The sequence below is a fragment of the Schistocerca nitens genome, chromosome 4 (assembly GCF_023898315.1).
Source record: "Schistocerca nitens isolate TAMUIC-IGC-003100 chromosome 4, iqSchNite1.1, whole genome shotgun sequence".
NCBI classification, from domain to species: domain Eukaryota; kingdom Metazoa; phylum Arthropoda; class Insecta; order Orthoptera; family Acrididae; genus Schistocerca; species Schistocerca nitens.
In genome coordinates, this window is record NC_064617.1 from 895744502 (window position 1) to 895766092 (window position 21591).

At 39.0% G+C, this 21591-nt stretch overlaps 1 protein-coding gene across 1 annotated transcript in view; it reads left to right on the forward strand.

Annotated features, from left to right (window-relative positions):
* The window catches only part of LOC126252029 (nucleolar protein 11-like), a 68167-nt gene that overhangs the window by 32452 nt on the left and 14124 nt on the right, over nucleotides 1-21591 (forward strand). The window contains exons 4-7 of the mRNA XM_049952815.1: nucleotides 2488-2632; nucleotides 2721-2888; nucleotides 12653-13010; nucleotides 18101-18294. Of these exons, the coding sequence (XP_049808772.1) occupies nucleotides 2488-2632; nucleotides 2721-2888; nucleotides 12653-13010; nucleotides 18101-18294 (865 nt within the window). The remainder of the gene's footprint in view (nucleotides 1-2487; nucleotides 2633-2720; nucleotides 2889-12652; nucleotides 13011-18100; nucleotides 18295-21591) is intronic.

The window sequence follows — 21591 nt, forward strand, 5'->3', positions numbered from 1 at the left end:
AAGTTTTTATTGTCTCTCCATGGATTTTAATACCTGCTCCGAATTTTTCTTTTGTTTCCTTCACTGCTTGCTCAATATACAGATTGAATAACATTGGGGAGAGGCTACAACCCTGTCTCACTCCCTTCCCAACCACTTCTTCCCTTTCATGTCCCTCGACTCTTATAACTGCCATCTGATTTCTGTACAAATTGTATGTAAATAGCTTTTCACTCCCTGTATTTTACCCCTGCCACCTTCAGAATTTGAAAGAGAGTATTGCCCTTGGTGAAAGATAATGCATCAGATGTGGTTTTCTGGGGACACTTGACACTGTGTGACAAAGCAAGTAGGTATATGTTTACTTACCCTCTTGTTTTGCCATCTGCCTCCTTAAATTCGTTTTTATCAATTTTGACTGATTGCCATTAACATACGTGGATATAATCTGCATTTTCATAAAAGAGAAGGACTGGCCCTCAGTTTTAAAGAATGTAACACCAGATCTAATTTTGTGCTTAGTTTAATGTATGTAATTGATTTTATAATTTATTTTGACTATTCCTAGTTTATACTTTCATTAAAGGACGAAATCAGTAATTGTTTCCTAACTTAAATTCTGTTGTTGATGTATAAACAAATATAAATTCTGTACTAATTATAAACATTTGGAGGAACAACTAATGCTACTCTTAAAGGTTCTATTTGGCTCTATTCGAAAATATGTTAGCAAAGCCAGCCCTTAATTAATTCCAAAGTAATTGACAGTTTATCAAAGGTATTATTTGTGTAACGATATACGTTAATTGCATCATTTAAACAATAATTCAGCCTAACTCTTGTTGTAGCAAAAACTGTTAAAAAAAACAATTTTCTGATCTATTCAGTTAATCAAATGAGTTAAGTTTTAATTGTAATTTCTGTGAATTTAACTTCGAACAATGTGTAGTTTCAGCACCTATTATTGTGAGGGTATATAAGAGCACGATTTCTGGTCCAGAGACAGTCAGTTCACGGCCGAGTATCAGACAAGGAACCTGTATTGGTTGGATCAACAACAATGCATCCGTGAAATAAGTGTAACACAATTAGGCCTTGTGTTAAAACAATGACAGTGTCTGCTCCATACGTACCTTTCTATTCTTCAAGAACTGTGAACTTTGTGGTTAGGTTTTTACTGCTCGTAGATGTTCAATAGTAAACTACTGTAGCAGTATGTGGAGGTTTGCCAGCAAACTATTAATGAGGCTTATGGAAAGTTAAAACCATAGTGCACTGGGCATATATAACTGTGTATTATTTGAGGGGGTGGGGGGGGCGGGGGGGTAGGTTGTGAACAGTGAAAGTAAACTGCTGTGAAATGCAGCTATGTACCTGTCGGCTACATTATTTAAAGTAGTCAGTGTTGTACTACCACACCCCATTTTTCAGCCGGTATCACAATGCGGTACGTCGACACTGGGCACAAAAAACGAAGAAATAAAGAAGGTGAACCGTCACAACTGTATATCTCGGATATTGAATTCCCCAACAATTTCCTAAATGGAATGTTTATGTGTCTATCTCCAACTACCGTTCTGTGTTCAATGTCTGTTAATTCTCTCATGCAGCCATAATCACATCGGAAACCTTTTCACATGAATGACCTGAGTCTGAGTACAGTGATAGCTCTGCCAATGCATTGCCCTTTTATGCCTTTCTGTATGTGATATTACGAACATCTGTATATGTGCATATTGCTATCCCATGACTTTTTCACATCAGTATAGTTTGTAACACTTGGTGTCCATTGTGGAATTCTTTATGTAGCTGCATATGCCGACATCATCTTCACAGTACATTTATTCTGATTTTGTCAACAATCATTGATTGTATGGAGGTAACTGGAACTTTCACAAGTATGATACTGTAAGGAAAAATTACACATGTTAACCAATGATCAGCTTCAGTATTGTGCAAAGAGTAGGGGGGGGGGGGGGAGGGAGAGAGAGAGAGAGAGAGAGAGAGAGAGAGAGAGAGAGAGAGAGAGAGAGAGAGGGGGGGGGGGGATATTTCTGCTGTATTAAAGCAGAAATGAAGTTAATTTATCACTATCATATGATGAAAACTGGTAAGTATAACTATAAATGTCCTTTTAGTTGTCACACATGCACTTGGAAGATGTGTCTGATATATCAGATTTGTTACATACTGACTCGTTCCATATCATAATAAATTGTTTGTCACATTGTCTGTGGTACAAAGCACAAGGCGATCTAAACAGTTCTTATGCATTTTAGTTCTATTGTACGTCTGTATCTCTGAAATAACGAGAGTAACATATACGAACACAATTAGTCTGTGCTAGTACTTATTCTTGTATAAAAGATCCTTGGACTTCTGGCCACATTAATTCAGGGTAGTAGACTGTATTTACCATGAATTGCCACAGCAAGAAGTCCGAGAATGTTTTGTACAACAGTGCCGTAGTGGAAGAGTTTGTTCCCTTAGTGCTTATTCTTGTTGCAGAATGGTGTATTTTTGTATGTGATACCTGTTGTTGGATCCAGGAATGAAATACAAAAAGTAAACTTAAATAGGGATGAACCTGACATAACCTTAAAAGGCTTTACAGTTGTCCAGGATTCATCTTCCTGCCACATTTTCACTTTATGTGAGTATTTGGACATGTTTTAAGATATAAATACCTGTTTCACTTTTTCTATTGAAAGACTTGAACAAATGAACATTTGGGTTTTCAGGGAGTGATGGCAAACTATTCTCACTGAACATCTTCCATACCTCAGACATAAAGTCTCCCGGAAATTTTGTGCAAGCAGTCTCATGTGTCAACACCAAGAATCCAGTTGTGCTGAAGGCACTGAGTAGCACATATTTAATGTTGTATGGTGCAGATCCTAGTGAAGAAGGTTTGTGTTTAGCCGATAATTTCTTAACTTAACATTACAAGTAAAAAAAAAAAAAAGTCGAGCATTTCGAGCTTCAGCATTTTAAGAGCGACATAGTCACGTATTTACTTGACATTTGTTATGAGTACTTCTATCTTTAATGTTGTAATATGTCAATATTATACTCCGTACCTATTGCTGCCTTCTGGAACTTTCGGAGCTTACAGGGGAACCTCCCCATCGCACCCCCCTCAGATTTAGTTATAAGTTGCACAGTGGATAGGCCTTGAAAAACTGAACACAGATCAATCAAGAAAACAGGAAGAAGTTGTGCGGAACTATGAAAAAATAAGCAAAATACACAAACTGAGTAGTCCATGTGCAACATAGGCAACATCAAGGAGTATGTGAGCTCGGGAGAGCCGTGGCCCCGTGGTTAGCGTAAGTAGCTGTAGGACCAGAGGTCCTTGGTTCAAGTCTGCCCTCAAGTGAAATATTTTAATTTTTTATTTTCAGACAACTATTATCTGTCCGTCCGTTATGTTTTCATCACTTTTTTGGGAGTGATTATCACATCCACAACAAACCTTAAATCGGGCAAGGTAGAAGAATCTTTCTACCCATTCGACAACATATTCCTGTCATGTGACGCATATGCCGTCACCAGTGTCGTATAGAATAAATCAGATGTGTTTTCCTGTGGAGGAATCGGTTGACCTACGACGTTGCGATCAAATGTTTTCGGTTCCCATTGGAGAGGCACGTCCTTTCGTCTACTAATCGCACGGTTTTGCGGTGCGGTCGCAAAACACAGACACTAAACTTATTACAGTGAACAGAGACACCAATGAACGAACGGACAGATCATAACTTTGCGAAAATAAATAAAGTAAATTTGTCACTTGAGGGAAGACTTGAACCAAGGACCTCTGGTTCCGCAGCTGCTCACGCTAACCACAGGACCACGGCGTTCCTGGGCTCACACTGTTCTTAATGTTGCCTATCTTACGCATGGGCTACTCAGTTTGCATATTTTGCTTATTTTTTTCATAGTTCCACACAACTTCTTCCTGTTTTCGCGATTGATCTGTGTTCCGTTTTTCAAGGCCTATTCACTGTGCCAACTTATAACTAAATCTGAGGGGGGTGCGATGGGAAGGTTCCCTTGTTAGTGTGCCTTTTCACTGATGGTGCATTGTCTTGGAGTTCTGTGCCCCAGTGTTAGTGGTCGCATGCTGTCTTGGTATCGCATGCGGCCACGTTGCAGGTCAATCAGTATGAAGAATTTTGCTAGAAATTGTAATTAATAGTTGAATGTGTTTCATCAGTCTGTAGGAGAAAAGTGTTTGAGCAATTGAGCTATTTCACAGAAAGGCACATAGGATTAGTTAAGAGATTTATGGTTTAAACAGTGTTGTGTTTATTAATCAGTAATTTTGATGGAGAAACACATTGATATCAAAACATAAAATAAAAAGGCTGTTATGATTAATGACTACCTGTTTTTAGAGTTGAAACACACTGTAGCAATGGTTACTTCATTGTGAATGTGAAACAAGCATAATTTTACGTGAGACTGGATGCTTTTTGACATTGTTAGGGAAATGTGTTACGTGCTAAAGGGACTATAAACAAAGTTATTTGACTTGTGCTGTTATTACTTCTGTGTGACATTTCCCATTCTTTAACTGAAAACTTAAGTATTTGAAACATATAAGAGTGAAGCATTTGCATTAAGCTCACGGTCAGGTCTATTTCGTAACGAAGTGTGTTCCCATGTAAACCTTCCATACTTGGGTCCAATAATTGCAAAAATTAGTCTGAAACTAAATTGAAGAGACATTGCTGGAGCTTTGCACACATTTTGTGTTAATAACAAATTCTTTATTATTTACTTTTTTAAAACTTGTATTTGTGCAAAATAAGAGTGTTGTTTTGTAATGCCACTAGGTTGTGAACTGACAGTTGCAGCTGAAATTAGCTTGGTACATGAAATTTCGCCAAGCAAAGAGGGTCCTATTTGACAGTGATATAATCTGGAATTAACATTTATATGATGCAGATTTTCGAGTTCAATTTCATCCGAGTCATTTTTGGTGTTACTGTAAGGTCAGCTGCTTTATACTTTCATCCGAGTTACTGATCAGGCACTCTTCAAAAGTACAAAGGAGAGGCAGCAAAAATATCTGTTGGGGATGCTTTGGATCATAGATCATTTTTATGATTATTAATTCTTGAAGGAGAAAGGACAGGGCACGAAAAGAGCTGTAAGCCTAATGAGTACACTTAAAACAGAAAGAGAAATTTTTAAAAAGATACTTGCATGTCATTAATCGTTTCAGTATAATTTGACAGATAAGAACTCAGAGTTTTCCTTGAATAAACTACAAAACTCACACCAAACCTGGGCTTTAGAATCTTTCTGATGTTTATTGTAACAGTAAAATAAAATTGCCCTTCCTGTAGTCCCATATTTAGGCTGGCATGTCTGACATGTATGTCATCATGTATCATGTTGTTCTACTTCTATTTTTATATTGTGCTGTCATCTCCAATGGATATGAACTGGTTTGACTTATTGGTATTGACTTATTGGTAATGGAAAATTAATATTGCAACTTTGCAAGCTCCTGAAATTTGAGAGTGACCCTGTCAAATTTTATAGTACCCACTTAGTTTCTTTCCATATGCATACACATACTTTTACATTTATCTCCTCGGATGAATACAGCGTGTAATGTGCTACTGTTTGCATAATAGATTAGGGCAGTAGTGCTGAGTAACATGGGCATATGACTCCTATAGATTGTTTAGACAACAAAATCTCAGGTAATGTGGTTTCAAAGCTGGTCTAGCAGACAGCACATGCTTTGACCCTTCCTGCACATTGTTAGCAAGAAGAGTATTTGAACTGGGTAACCACAGAGAGAGGTGTGGGCAAAATGCCCTTTATACTTTTGATGTATGCTGTTTGTACAGCAAGTATTAGAGATGTTGTGCTTGTTGGGGCATTTTATCAAACAGTATGGGTGCAGAAAATTTTGACATTCAAACTTATTGGCATGTGCACTTTTTGCAAGATGGAGCAGTTAGCAAATCACTGAAAACTTTGAAAGTTAATAACTTTTGACCACAGTGAACTGTGATAACTTACAGCATACCATATTCCAGATCGTGATGAGGAATTTCAGAATATGTACTCACAGTGCACCCCAGCGTAATAATAGTTGTTTGTAACTGAGAAACAGGGTAAATATGTTTATTGTTGCATGTATTTCTGTTAGGGTAATTATGAATTATGGTAATTAAGAGTATAAAAATGACAATCATTTACATGGGTTACATGCTTCATAAATTCTGATGACACCAACACAGTGGTGGCTTGTGCAAAATTTTACCGATGTGCTACAACATCTACATCTACATCATACTCCACAAACCACCTAATGGTGTGTGGCAGAGGGTACTTTCGGTGTCACTATCTGATCCCTCCAACCCTGTTCCATTCGCAAATAGTGAGTGGGAAGAATGATTGTTGGTAAACCTCTATATTGGCTCTAGTTTCTTGAATTTTCTCCTCGTTGTCAATATGTGAGATGTATGTGGAGGGAAGTAATATGTTGTCCAACTGCTCCTGAAAAGTGCTGTCCCGAAATTTCAGTAGTAAAGCTCTCCATGATTCCCAACACCTCTCTTGTAATGTCTGCCAGTGGAGTTTGTTTAGCATCTCTGTAATGCTCTCTCGCCAGGTAAACAATCCCGTGACAAAATGTGCCGCTCTTTGCTGGATCTTCTCTATCTCCTCTATCAGTCCTACGTGATAGGGATCCCAGATAGGTGAACAATACTGAAGAATTGGGCAAACAAGCACCTTATAAGCCACTTCTTTCATGGACGAGTTACATTTCCTTAAGATTCTTCCAATGAATCTGAGTCTGGTGTCTGCTTTTCCCACTACCTGTTTTATATGGTCATTCCACTTAAGGTCGCTCTGGATAGTTATGCCTATATATTTTACAGCAGACGCTGTCTCCGGTTGTTTATCATCAGTAGTGTAGCTGTACAGTAGTGGATTTATTTTCCTATTTATGCGCAATATGTTACATTTATTTATGTTCAATGCCAGTTGCCAGAGTCTGCACTATTCATCAATCCTCTGCAGGTCTTCTGCAAATTCTCACTATCTTCTGGCGTTGCTACTTTGGTATAGACAACTGCGTCATCTGCGAATAGCCTTAAAGAGCATCTGATGCTTTCTACTAGATCATTTGTATATATTGTAAACACACTTCCCTGTGGTACCCTGGATATTACCTTTACATCTGTTGATTTAGTTCCATTAAGAGTGATTTGTTGCATTCTATCTGCAAGAAAGTCTTGAATCCAATCGCAGGTCTGCTTGGGTACTCTGTAAGCTCGTATTTTTTTCATTAAAGGGCAGTGCGGGATGGTGTCAAATGCCTTACTGAAATCAAGGTACATGGCATCAACCTGAGCGCTGTTGTCCACTGCGCTGTGGATCTCGTAGAGGAACAGAGCGAGCTGAGTTTTGCAGGATCTCTGTTTGCAGAATTCATGTTTACTTTTATAGAGAAGATGTTCAGTTTCCATAAACGCCATAATTCTTGAGCATGAAACATGTTCCATAATTCTACAACAGATTGATGTCAACGATATAGGTCTGTTATTGTGTGGATCTGTCTTATGACCTTTCTTAAAAACGGGAATGACCTGTGCTTTTTTCCAGTCATTAGATACCTTTTGTTGTTCAAATGATCTACGATAAATTACTGCTAGAAGGGGAACAAGTTCCTTTGCATAATCTTTACAGAATCTTATAGGTATTTCATCTGGTCCTCTAGCCTTTCCACTAGTAAGCGATTGTAGCTGCTTTTCAATTCTGCGATTGGTTATCTCAGTATCTGCTATTTCGATGTTCGTACGACGATTGGAAGGAGGGACAGTGTTACGATCTTCCACGGTGAAACAACTTTGGAAGACCGAATTCAGTATTTTGGCCTTCTCTCTCTTGTGTGGTCACTGAGAGAATGAATAGATGATTTTGACCCACTTACTGATTTTACATATGTGGTCGTCTATAGACTTTTAATTTGCAAGGGTAGTAATTGTAACTAAATTCAGTTTATTAATAATACGTATATCAATTGAACTTTTAAATATATTTAATTTTATAATTGTGTAACACTTCGAGAAATAGAAAAAAGAAATAAACCATTGTGAATCGAATTCGGGCCACAAAATTGTGAGTCTGTTGTCTTAAATGCTTAGTTGCCACACCATTATGAGATATGCTGCTCAAATATCCCTCGTGCTATATATGTAGATCCTTAGAGAGCTTTTTACCTGTTCCTGTGGATCACTCAAGTGGTATATTCTACGAACTTGAAAGGGTAATCTACCCGCTTCTAGTCACATAGCTTGAGCCAGGCCAGTGAGTCTCATCCCATTTCCTCCTTTTTTTAGCTTTAGATCCAGAAAAAACCTATCTGTCTCCTTAAATCTCACTTTCTCCTCCAAAGATCTACTGCAAAAGTGTCTCTATAGTAGATAACCTACAGAAAACACTTTCATACTAAAAGGTGGTGGCATTTCTCACTTTTGCTGTATTAATTTTGTTTGTTCATGACTAGTTTCAGCCTTCTAGCCCACTGTCAAGTGATTTTTGTGATTCTGCAATAGAAAACTATGCTTTACATATTAAAATTTCAGCATTTTTAAATATGTTTTTTTCTATTTGCTCTTGTCCACAAATGTTGTCTTGTTGGTTTGACAGCTTGATATTTACAGAGGTATTATACCCTTCTATGCTTTCACAATGTGTTACATGGAATTTCAAAGAGAAATACCACTCTTGTGCTGTGAACAACTTAGTAGTCGTAAGACTGGAAGGGATGACACCATATCAGAGTATGCCCAGTGGAAAACGGACAGCTGGATTCCTTCTCTGAGTTCATCGTAGTGTGGCTGATGATCATTTCAGCACTTGACCATAGCATACTGGTTTCTAGTCATATTGGAGAGAGCACTACAAAACATGTTTTTGTCCGTTTTATTTGCATACCAGCATGTATTCGAGGAGAAATGGCATAACTGTAGTGTGATTCGTGGTTTGCCCTCGAAGAGAAATGGTGTAATTTTAGTTTGATTTCTGGCTTAATTTGAAGAGAAATGGGATAATTTTAGAGTGTTATTTACAGTGTGCTGTAGCATGTTAGCTGCTGCTACACCATTGGAGTGCGGAGAGAACTCCCATATAAGACTGATGTGCCACAGCACTTGAAAATTTGTTCATGAAGATTCTGTCATTTTATTGTAATACCAATGCAATCACTTCAAACTTTAATGAGAAATTATGAACACACTAGTTTGCAAATAATCATATTGTGAAACTTCAGTTTCTCCCACATATAAAATATTCAAATAACTTTTGTGAATACAGGTGGGTGAAGTCTTTGACGATCGCTGATATTTTTACAGGTGTACACCCCGCCATTTTTAAGGCACAAATGCAGTGAGAGAGTGTTATGCAAGAAAATTTAAATCTTTGATAAGCAGGACACATGCAGAAAGACAACATAGGCACCATTAAAAGGGTCGCCACACAACTTTAGATGACAAATGTTGAAAATCATTGATAGTGAATTTTAATTGTAACAGTAACAGGTGATAAAGTAGCTTTAATTCTGTCCCTCTGTTGTTTGAGTGGAGGACGGGCGGGCGGGGAGGGGGGGGGGTGAAATTCAACCAGGATTCAAGCAAAAGTCTGCATAAACTGGTGTCCCAACAGCTGGAAGTACATGCCAGATTGTCTGTCTTGTTATATTACTTAGGATGGCTGGTGCCAAGGCAATATTCTGCAATAGCAGATTTGCTTCATTGTTGTAAGCGTGTGTGATGCTTACCGTAGGCTAACCAGCAGTCCTCCACAGTCCTGATGGTCTAACCAGTGTATGATATGTTACAACTTCAAGGGATTCAGTAGACACCTGCCGTATTCAAACCAAGATCACCCTTTACAGACCCTAAAGGGGCCCTTATCTTAGATAGTGTTTGAAAAACACACTTCACATCATTTTTCTATGAATACAACCGCTCCTGTTGGAAATGAAACGTACATGAGGCTGCGGCCTCATTATTTTTTTCATCACTCACTCGATTTGTGTTTGGTCCACAGCACAACACTCAGCTGATCTGTGGCTTTCACTGTAACCTTTCAGGTGAAAGGTGATTTCGAGGTGGGCCAACTCAGCTGAGTAACTTTCAGGGTCTGAGATGGCATGGGCCCTGTGTTTTAAGGTATGAAGTACACCTCCATGCTGAGCCAGCTGCTGACAATTATCAGCCTAAACGTTCAAATCAGTGAGAGTTGCTTCCTGTAAACAGCACGTCCCAATGTACCATCAACATTTTCATCAAGGAATGGAAGGTAGCCATCCGTTTCCACTTCCATCAAGGAAGTGAATATTTAGGTGGACTGAATTAAGATGTTCTCAAAAGTTGTTTAAATTCTCAATTCCGTGAGCCCAAACAACAAAAGTATCATCTACATATCTAAAAAAGCAACAGGTTTCAAAGCCACTGACTCCAGGGCACGTTCCTCGAAATCTCCCATAAACAGCTCAGTAATAATAGGTGACGAAGGGCTCTCCATCACAACTCCATCTGTCTGTTTATAGAACAGGTCATTGAATAAAAAGTAAGTGGGAGTCAACATATGTTGAACTAAGTTAGTTAATTCAACACTGAACCTAACCTCACTTAATGAATGAGAGAGAGGAATGTGAGTGGGGAGACTCCATCGAGACTCACTGAAATATCAGACTCTTTCAAACATAGTCCCTCTAATTGACATAAGAAATCTGCTGCATTCTTAATGTGATGTACACATTGACCTACAAGTGTGTTCAACAGAATAGCAATGTGTTTTGCTACACATTATTTTGGAGCACCAACTGCGGGGGATAATCTCTTTCAACAGGGAATGTTTATTCAGGAGGTTATTAGTCTTCCTCTCAGCCCTTTTTGTTGGATCAGCTCTGAGTTTACAATATGCTGGATCGGATAGTAAACACTGCATCTTTTGTACATAATCCTGCTTGTCTTACACGAATGTAGTAGCATAGCCCTTGTCCTTGAATAAACTAACAATATCAGGATACATGCGGAGTGAATACAAAACAGCCCTCTCTGCTGCTGTAATCTCTTGGGCAAACGTGCCCAAGTCAGCACATGACATGCTTCTCTCTGAAAGCTTTCTCCATGAGATTGATCACGGAACATCAAGATTATTCATAGCACCCTGCAGCCTGTATTACACACACACACACACACACACACACACACACAACCACCACCACCACCACCACCACCACATATATGCACACATAAGTACACCATACGATTCCACACAGGGTGTTAAATGTATATTTGGCATTTAACCATGAGGAAATACACTGACAAAAACTCGCTGAAGTGCTCATTCATGTAGTAGAAGATATTTATGTATCACTTCTTTCTCATCCCTTCCCTAGGTGGAGTAGGGATGTCTTACTTCCACACTTTTTGTATTCAAATAATATCATGTTTATATCAGAGCTTGTTGAAATAGTTTCAGCAGAATAATCTGGATAAATTTAAATCTCTCCCCAATCTTCTTTCCTCCTGCTACACCTCTTTTCCTCTTCCAACTGCTTCCTCACACACAATCCCTCTTCCACATGGGTCCTCACACCCAGTGCATTCTCCACCTGCCTCCTCACACCCAGTGCATTCTCTAACTGCCTCCTCACAATGTCCCCCCTTCCACCTACCTCCTCACAACCTGTCCCTCTTCCACCTGCTTCTCCAAATCCCTTCCACCTGTCTCCTCTCACCATGTTTCTTTTCCAATCATCTGCATCTTCCATCTGCCTATACACCTCTCACACCTGTCCCCTATTTGTCCATCTCTTTCTCATCCATCTCTCTGTCCATCTCCTCTTGCCCCCTCTCTCTGCGCACCTTTCAAATTGGCAGTTGTTGAAGACATCACTTGGCTGCACACCCTTAAGCTTTTTGAACAACAATTGTTTTTTGGTGTCATGTTTGTCACCGCAGAAACATACTGTTTTCTGTGCCTTCAGATTACAGTTTCAGATTTTATGAAAAAAATATTGGTTGTCAGTTAATGACACTGGAGCCAGTATACATGCTTTTCTAGTGAGATTTTAGTCAAATTCGGGTATTGCTAAGCAGTGCTTTTCAGTTATTTTCATTGAATAAATGAGGTATTTATTTCAGTTACTAAGGCTTGGTACTGCTTGTAGCTGCCTGATGGAACTAATGTTGATTTTAGGAGTATGCTGTAAAAGAGAATGCAGATGCAGAGGTTGGGTTCTGCCAAACCTTAGACAGAGCAAGAATCAGTAAAAAAGTTGCTATCATTGTTCCAGAGATGTTGTATTGAACTATCAGTATCATTACAGCAGAGTACACTCTCTCTCTCTCTCTCTCTCTCTCTCTCTCTCTCTCTCTGTCACACACACACACACACAGACAGATATACAAAATAAGACCTGAAGGAGAAGAGTGCAAACTTTTCCAGGTTGATGTTAGCTGTATTACAACCTTAAGGTTTTTGTTAGCATTATACGATTCACTATTGGATATTTTTTGGGACATGCAGTATTTCAGTTTGCCCAGTTAGGGGGGGGGGGAACTGAACAAATGTACATCACCATTGCTATGCACTGAATTTTGGTGCTTGTTTTTCTTATTTTCATTAGGTGCCTTTATGCTGGTGCTGAATTTGCAGTTCCGACTGGTAAAATCAAGACTGCACTTCAAACTCTTCAGCCCGCGGCCACAGGTGTGGCGTGTGCAGTCGGCACTGCTTCTCCCTGTTGGCCTTAGCCTGGTGGTAGTGCCATTTCACATAGGTGATGAACGCCTCGCTGCCCTACTAGGCACTTCACGGCCTCTTCTTTCTGAAGCTGGATTGCGGCCAGCAATTGTGGCTGACTGGGGCACTACCAGTGATACTGGCTCCAGTGTGGGTTCAGCACAGAATATCTTCTCCACGGCACCAAATCACATTCGTGAAAGGCTGGAAGGTGTTGCATCAGATGGCTGGCCACAGGCACTGTAAGTTGTACAGGATGCTGTGCATTTTTCTGATAATATCTGAAATGATATACATAGTCAGTGATTATTTTTATTGGTTACTTATTGCCAGTTGTATTTGTGTGAAACATGGGAAGAAAATTAAGGTCTCCAATTAGACTACCTAGCACCAGTGTTCTCTACTGTAGAACTGTTTGTGATTCAAGAATAAAAGTCAAAATGTTTTCCCAAAATGTCAGTCATTACTTAATCTCCTAGAGTATACATTGTTGTGCACCTGTTGAGATTTTTCGTGAATAGTTTACTACATCATGTGTCAGAATGGTTATTTTCTGTGGCATAGAAATATATGATGTCGATCAAAAGGGGCAATGACGATAACTTGTTTAACATAAGTAACAGAGCCATATTGAATATTCACACTGACCCACTTTTCAGTCTTTGAAATTTGGTGACTTTCAGCTTTTGTTACTTAAAACAACTTTGTTCCTGTATCATCTTTCAATACTTGCAAGAATGTTGCTGCAAGTAGCTCACATAAATGAACCTATGTAAAATGATCCATCAGTTCGTTTATATGCCCTTAAATTCTGGATTATGCTCCTGACGCTGAGAAGTATAGTTTCATCAAAACAAACAAATCTGTCCATTTCCCTGATATAAGAGAAATCTTCTGTGGAGGCCTTGAATAGAATCGGAAAATCAGATCAGACAAAGATGGCATTTTCATGTTTATGGTGAGGTCTTTCAATATCTTGGAGCATTGCATATAATGTTGTTTGATGAATTTCACTACTTCTATTTGCTACTTGTACAGCAAAATTGTGACATGTTGAGTGCATAGGTTTCGTTGCAGTTTCTCTTTGGGTGGTGGTACAGTTTTCACATTGATGTAGATTGTTTTAAATGATGACCTTGAAAAGGCTGTACGAGTTGGTGTTTGTAGTGTGAAAGGTTTGGGTGGCATTATATCACTGTCCTAGTATTGTACAATAGCATATGAAATTGTTAAGGAAGAAGTATTTTGTGATCCTGATGCAACATAAAATATGCTTGATTTTTTAAAGCATTAATCACAAGTGTTGTAATATAATATTTGTATTTCATTGTGATATTTAACTGTGTAAAGACGTGTTTTAACATAATGATATTATTATTATTATTATTATTATTATTATTATTATTATTATTATTATTAGTAGTAGTAGTAGTAGTAGCATATTCCAAATAATGGAAGGAGTACGAGTAACCATTTACTGCATAGTAGAGTTCCCAACATGTTTAATTATAGTTATGCCATTTACAAAATTTGCACTAAGTGTTGGCAAAGTAATGATAGTATTAATTTCTATCTTTTGGCTACAGGCTATCTTTACAAAACAGCTGATCTGTGTTTCATTCCTACTGTGTGCTGCCATTGAATTCCCTGTTAAAGAAGAAAAATCTTCAGCTCATATTCATCCCAGAGTTCAGTGTGGTTTTGGAGACATGCTCTTATGTGCCAGCAGGATTAGGGGTTTGGTGAAACATCTCAAAGACAGGAACAAAAGCATAATATATGAGACCTATAGCAGTCATCCTTGAACTGCCTTCACAGTAGACAACAGTAAAAGAGTTGATGAGTTCATCATCTAATTAGTTACGTCACTGTGAGTGAGATTCAAATTTAAGAAAATTTGAAACTTTGGTTTATCAAGAAGTTTGTACCAGGTGAATCCTACTTCTACTGACTGAAGACTGGAAATCTCAGATACAAACTTTCACCCAGTGTGTTCTGAGGAGATTTTGAAATGTAGGAGATGATTTTGTGATGAACATTGAGACAGGTGATGAAACCTGATTCCATTGTTGTGAACCTGAAACAAAGTGACAAAGTACAGAATGGCACCACGAGGATTCACCATCTGCAAAGAGAGCAAGGACAGTGTGATCTGCTGGGAAAGTTATGGGCAGTCTTCTGGGATGCAGAAGATTACATTCTGGCTGTTTGACTAGACAAACCATAAATGCTGTTCTTTACATCCAGACACATCTAAATATTCCACAATGAAACCACGGGAAGATGATTGTCCAGCAGCACGATGTTTGGCAACACACTGCTTATGTCACTGTGGAGAAAATTAGGAATTCGAGCATTTGTCTTCTCCACCCTGCAGCCATAGCATGGCAGTCTACAATCTTTTTGGTTTTGTGAAAGAACACCAGCATATCCAGTGCTGTGAGACACTGAAGGACTTCAAGAAAGCAGTGCATGACTATCTTTGAGTAGCCAGAAATGACTTCTATTGCAAAGGAATTTACAGACTTGGAAAAGAATGGGAAAAATGTATGCAGTGAAATGGAGATAGTATTGAAAATTGAATGAAAACTTTATAGTTTAGAGTGGTATACATTAGTTGTCTAAAAAATAAAAAGTAATATTCATAACAGTGTGTTGCTTTTGACTTTCAGTACAGTCAATGTATAAGGTGTTACTGGGATGATGATATTATTGTTACAGGCTGTCATTTGCAGAAGCTTTTTGGTGCCTGTTATGAATGGAAAGTGGCCATTTTTTAAATTATCAAAAAGCTCATTGTTTGTAATTTTTAAAAAACAACGCAGTATGAAATGTTACTGTGTTCTCCATCTGAAGAAACTCAGTTAACAGAGAAATATATGTAATGAAAAACAAATGTGGAAGGGAGTAACTGCATAGATATTTAGGTACTAGTCACTACTCATCAGCCATGGGAAAAAAGGAAAAGGCTGTAGAGGAGCTGCAGTAATTCTAAAGAGCTGAGGATGACAGTAATGAGGATACCTCATAAACATTGTAAGTCCAAATGGAACATGATTAAATACAGAATATCCACTGAGGATGGTGCAACTGTGTTCAAAGATGTTTGAGGAAAAAAGAGACAACATTTTTTTCTTCCAGTGATTGTTATATGTGTTGTTCCACTGTCACATGTATGTTGTTGTCATATTCTACTGGGAATCACAAATTTTGAGATCACTGTCTTATTGCAGTAGTTCAGCTTCTAAGGCATATGTCAGATGTCATTTGCGGGAAGTCATTACTGCTGATGCTGACAGATTTCACATAATCTCATTACCGAGTGAAGTGTGCAATGTTTGCATTCAGGATGAATAGTATTCCAGTCACTGTTGACCACTCAGGTTTAGGTTTTCTGTGTTTTCCCTAAATCACTTAAACTGAATACAGGGATGGTTCCGTTGGAGAGGTCATGGTTGAATTCCTGTTCCAATATATGCAGCCTGAGGCTCTGCTCCATTCCAAATGACCTAATCATCAGTTTAGTACTAAACCCTCATCTTATATCATCTACAGTTATTTTCGCCAATCCTTGTAAAGTTAAATGATTCTACTCACTGAGACTTGGAAGGTAGCATGCTTAAGGCTCTGAACTCTTATTTGCAGGAAACAGTATTCAAATTCCTGTCCAGCTACATTGCTTTAGTTTTTTAGAGTATTGCTAAACCACTTCATGTAAAGTCTAGGATGGTTCTGTACAAAGGGCTATTACCAATTCTGTGGCCCATATTTGTCTGCCTCAGGATATGCCCATACCTGATGGTCTGTATGTGAATATTATGTCAAACTGTAACCGTGTATTGATACAGGCCACCTGTGGTACCTTTACATTTTACACTGTTGCTCTTAATGGGCAGTGCTGACAAGGGAAACTTCCCATCACACCTCCGTCAGGTTTAGTGGTGAAATAACCCATTGGATAGCCCGTCAAAAATGGAACACAGATCAAGCATGAAATAGGAAGGAGGTGTACTGAACTGTGAGAAAAGAAGCAAAGTAGAAACAGTAAATGATCCAAGCTTAAGATGTACAACATTGATCAAAGTCCAAGAACCATAGTGTTGTGGTTGTGTGGTCATGTTGTTGGACTGCAAAGTGGGAAATCTATGTTCAGATCTTCCTGATGCATTTTTGTTTTCACAAAATTATGAGGTTTTTGTCGGTCATTGCTGTTTCTCTTCTCCTTCTGTAGTCTTGGTAATTGTCGTACTACGCATTGGTTATAGAATATAGTCATGTCGTAAGAATATACTACTGTTGCAAGTAAATGTGATGAAAAGTGAGAGCAGATGAGATACCGCGCTAGACCTCTCACAGAAATAAAAACAACAAATATACGGATGTGAATTATGTTACAAAGGAATTCAAGAGCCAAAACTTCCAAAATAGAACGTAGGAGTCATAACTTGCAGTACTTGTGTAGAACAAATAGGAGCTACATACGTCTGGAGGCCCCTTCCTTGCACATCGCTGTTGCAAATGGGTGTTACACCACGATGCAGACACAAATTTGAATACAGTAAACAGACACATCACTGACGAGATGGACAGTTCACGATTTTGAGAAGAAGAAGAAGAAGAAGAAGAAGAAGAAAATGGGGCACAAGTGAGATTTGAACACGGATCTCCCGCTTTGCAGTCCAACAGCATGACCACAGAACCATGACGCCACGGCTATTCAAATTCACTAGATGTTGCACATCTTGGGCTTGGACTGTTCAGTGTTTCAATTTTGCTTCCTTTTTCACAGTTCAGTACACCTTCTTCCTGTTTTCATGCTTGATCTGTGCTCAGTTTTTGACAGGCCATCCACTGGGCCATCTTAAGACTAAATCTGATGGGGTTGCAATGGGAAGTTTCCCTTGTAAGTATTACTGCACAAGTCAGAGATCTCCCGTTGTACCTCACACAGCTGTCCAGCTGTGAGGGCACCTATGTAATATACTACCTACAATGCTGCACATCTGCTTCTTCATGTGCAATAACAAATGCTGGTCACACAACATCAGTTATCATTGATATTGCAATGATAACATGCAGTGTTGTGAAGTACAAGTGTTTCCATTATTTTGAAACAATCTCTTCATTAGTGGGTAATAGACTAAAAGCTGATAGTTGTACTACTTTACAGTAAAGCCTGTGCTGTTATGATTTATTTCTGATTTTTAATGTCTGGAGTGCTGTTGGTTTCATACTACTGCATGATATGAAAAGTTAAAGAGAATTTTCTGCTCATTGTCATTACACTGGACAACAAGAGTTGTTTAAGCATAATGTTTGATTTTGTTTCCAGAATATTTTGTGAAATTCTGCCTCATCTGATACAGAAGAAAGATGTTAAAAGCCTAGAATGGTGCTTAAGACACCTCACAGACTTACCAGAAGATGGCCTTGTGCAAGTATTATCATTCTGCCTGTCAGCGAATGATACAGTTTTTGATTCTGGTGTGCCAGCTGTTGATGGGGACACGTCATTTTTAATGAATGGTAAAGTTCACAGTTATGCATTCATTTAGTATAATTTTGTGTTGTCACAACTTGAAATTAATTTATTAGGTGGTTAAGTACTTGTCTAAGTGTGATCATGTTGAGATGAAATGCACATTGATTGTTAGAGCAGAAATTTTCTAATCTTTACTGGAGAAAATGCTCAGATGCTGACTACAGACTCCAATCCACAGCTAGTTAAATCCAGATAGTGTACACCATTGACTAATTAATTAATCCATTAACAGTCTGCGTTGTAAAGCCCTGACAGTAAAGTATGTTAGAATAAATGCAAAAGACTGCCGTTATTATCCAGTTTTGAGCCATGAAACTAATCCCTAGATCTTTATAATAGAACTGTATTTGCAGTTTGGAGGACACCCATTTGCAATCTAAGATGGCAGTGCATATTCACATATTTTGCAATAGGAAATGTATAACATATTAAAACCAGTTAGCTGACTTACCAACTCCTGCATGTGGCATGACAAAAATTCCTGTACTATCGTATTTTCAGTTGTTGCCATCTCTTATTGACCTCTCTTGTCCTCTTCTGTCGCTTGTCTTTCTAGACCTGGTCACTTGTGTTACTTCTTTTTACTTATTCCATCAGTATTATCATTTCACACAACAGTTTTCCTCTTCTGTTGAATGAAGGCACCTCCAGTTCCAATGACTTGTATTTCTGTCTACCAATTTACTTACACATAGTAATAATAATTTTTTTTATAATTGCGAAGACTTCCATGGTCAGAATCAGTTGACATAAAAGTTTTCTGGGTATGTTACCTTATTACATTTTGGCCGTGGTTACAGTGCCCTCCTCCTTGGTGTATTTTTGTGTCCAGAGTAACTTATATTTTGCCATGACTGCTCACTGAGGATGACATTGGGCCATAATTTTTAAAAAAACATTGATGTAAGCAGTCTCTTGTGATGGAAGGAGAGAGAAACGTATTGTAATAGGTTACTATGATGGAATGAGTACCCGCCAGATTAGCCGAGAGCAGTAATGCGCTGCTTCCTGGACTCAGGTAGGCGCACCGGTCCCGTTTCGAATCCGCCCGGCAGCTTAACGATGGAGGCCGGTGTGCCGGCTAGCCTGGGTGTGGTTTTTAGGCAGTTTTCCACATCCCACAGGTGAATACTGGCTGGTGCCCATGTCCCGCCTCAGTTACCCGGCTCGCAGACATCTGAACACTTTTGCACTATTCCATGGATTACACTAGACACAGACAGTTGGGGTACACTGATTCCGTCCCGGGGGTACGGGGTGGTGGCAGGAAGGGCATCTGGCCACCCCTTAAATTAACCTTGCCAAATACGATTAACCATGCCGATGCTGCGTCGTTGCGGGAAAAAGGCCCAAGCGAAAGATAGAAAGAAAGAACTGTGATGGAATGAGTAAGAATCTGCTGTTGTCTGTTACTTCTTACAGTGTGTCCTATATTGGTAGTCATCAACGAATGAGGTTTGAAACCATGTTTTCCTCCTGTTGGGTGTAGGGTGTGCAGCAGCAGTTACTTGATAGTAACACTCATGTTTCATTTTGTTTTTGCGGCCTATTGGTCTCTAATGGCTGGAAACCAGGATGGGGCAAGCCTGACTCTGTCCTCTCTATTAGTGTGTTAAGGATGTTTCAATATTTCAGTGGTGTCTCAGATGTTGCATTGCACCATCCCTGGGTGCTTGGCAAGTACACAGGTTTCATTAAATTTTATTTCCCTGCCACAGTTTGTCTGGCGTTCAGCCTCTATAGATTCGTTGTGCTGCCCAAGTCACATATAGTGCTTGTGCTCCTGTATGTATGTTGCTGCTGGCCTGCAGGTTTCACCACACTCCCATTCCACCTTGTACACATCTGCAGTGTGCAGAACATCTACCTTGTCCTTGGTGGAGCTTAACACATCCTGGATCTTGTGGTTGCTGTTGAAGGCAGATTAGACACCAACACAACAGAGTTATTTACCAGTCTGGTTAGAGACATTCTTCACATAGGGTAAGCACAGTGCTGGCTGCAGTTTGATGATTCCCTGCCCATCTTGCATTCATTTGTTTGTTTCCTTGGCTGTGTGAATTGATATTACAGTGTCAGTGTTATTCCAAATTATGATGCAATGTTACTGGAACAGGTTCTGCAGTAACCACAGTTGCTTTGAAATATATGAAATTAATTCACAGTTGCAAATATGGACAACCATCAGCTGTATAATGGAACGAAGACAATAAAAATCCATGCCGGACTGGGACTTGAACCCGGATTTTCTGCTTATCATGAGCGGTCACGTTACCCTTAGGCTATCCAAGCACAACTCATGGCCAGACCCAAAATTCCGTATGTTGTCAGCCACGTATCTTGCCATGAGTCATTCTCAGATAGCCTAAAGGTAAGCCAGCTATTTGGAATAAGTGGGAAATCCAAGTTTGAGTTCCAGTCCGGCCTGGATTTTCATTGTCATTGTTCCACTATACAGTTGATAGCTGTCCATATTCGCAACTGTGAATTAATTTCATGTATTTACCAAGAAGGTAAATACGTGTTCACAGCCTTTTGAGCTCAGGTGTTAACATTGTGTGGATCACATAGGTGCTGCATGCAGGTAGTAAGGGAATGGATGACTGAGTTCTTTTGTGCGTGTGTGTATCGAGAAGGGACGCCTCGAACATGCATTGGTAGTCGTATTTTCAAGACCAGTAGCTTGCAGCAGACAGCGAATTGGCTCATAGAACGATGAACTATTTCACTATACAGTGATGGAGTGCACGTATCACTGAGTAGACAAGCGATAGTAAATTGAAGGAACCGTTTAACGAGCTACACATAGCTAAACCAAAACTTGATTAATCAAGGTGACGAGTGACCGATTTAAATGTTAGGAAACTTAACGGGTCGCGTGTGGTCAATGCCTAAAGAGGTCAAGATTTGCTTTTAAATTGTAGCTTAAGGTTAGTTGAAAAGTGGCGGTGACATTTAGGATTTTTGTTTGATTTTTTTTTTTTATTACTTGTTTCCATATTGTGTGGACTGATAATATATTTGCTGGCACTCATTCACTGGTGATAACCAACGTGTGTTGAGATACCTAGAAGGAAAATAAATCCAATTTTATTGGGGTTAAAGGAAACCTTCTAGTCTATTTAATTGGTATCTAGTGTGAATATATCTATAGAATTTTCGGAAGTACAAACGAGTGTAATTCAGAGATATTGATACAGTGGAGTCGATATCACGTATAATGTGGTGTTTTTAAATGTGCTTGGTAAAAGGTTCTTGAAAGAATGAAATTATAAATAATT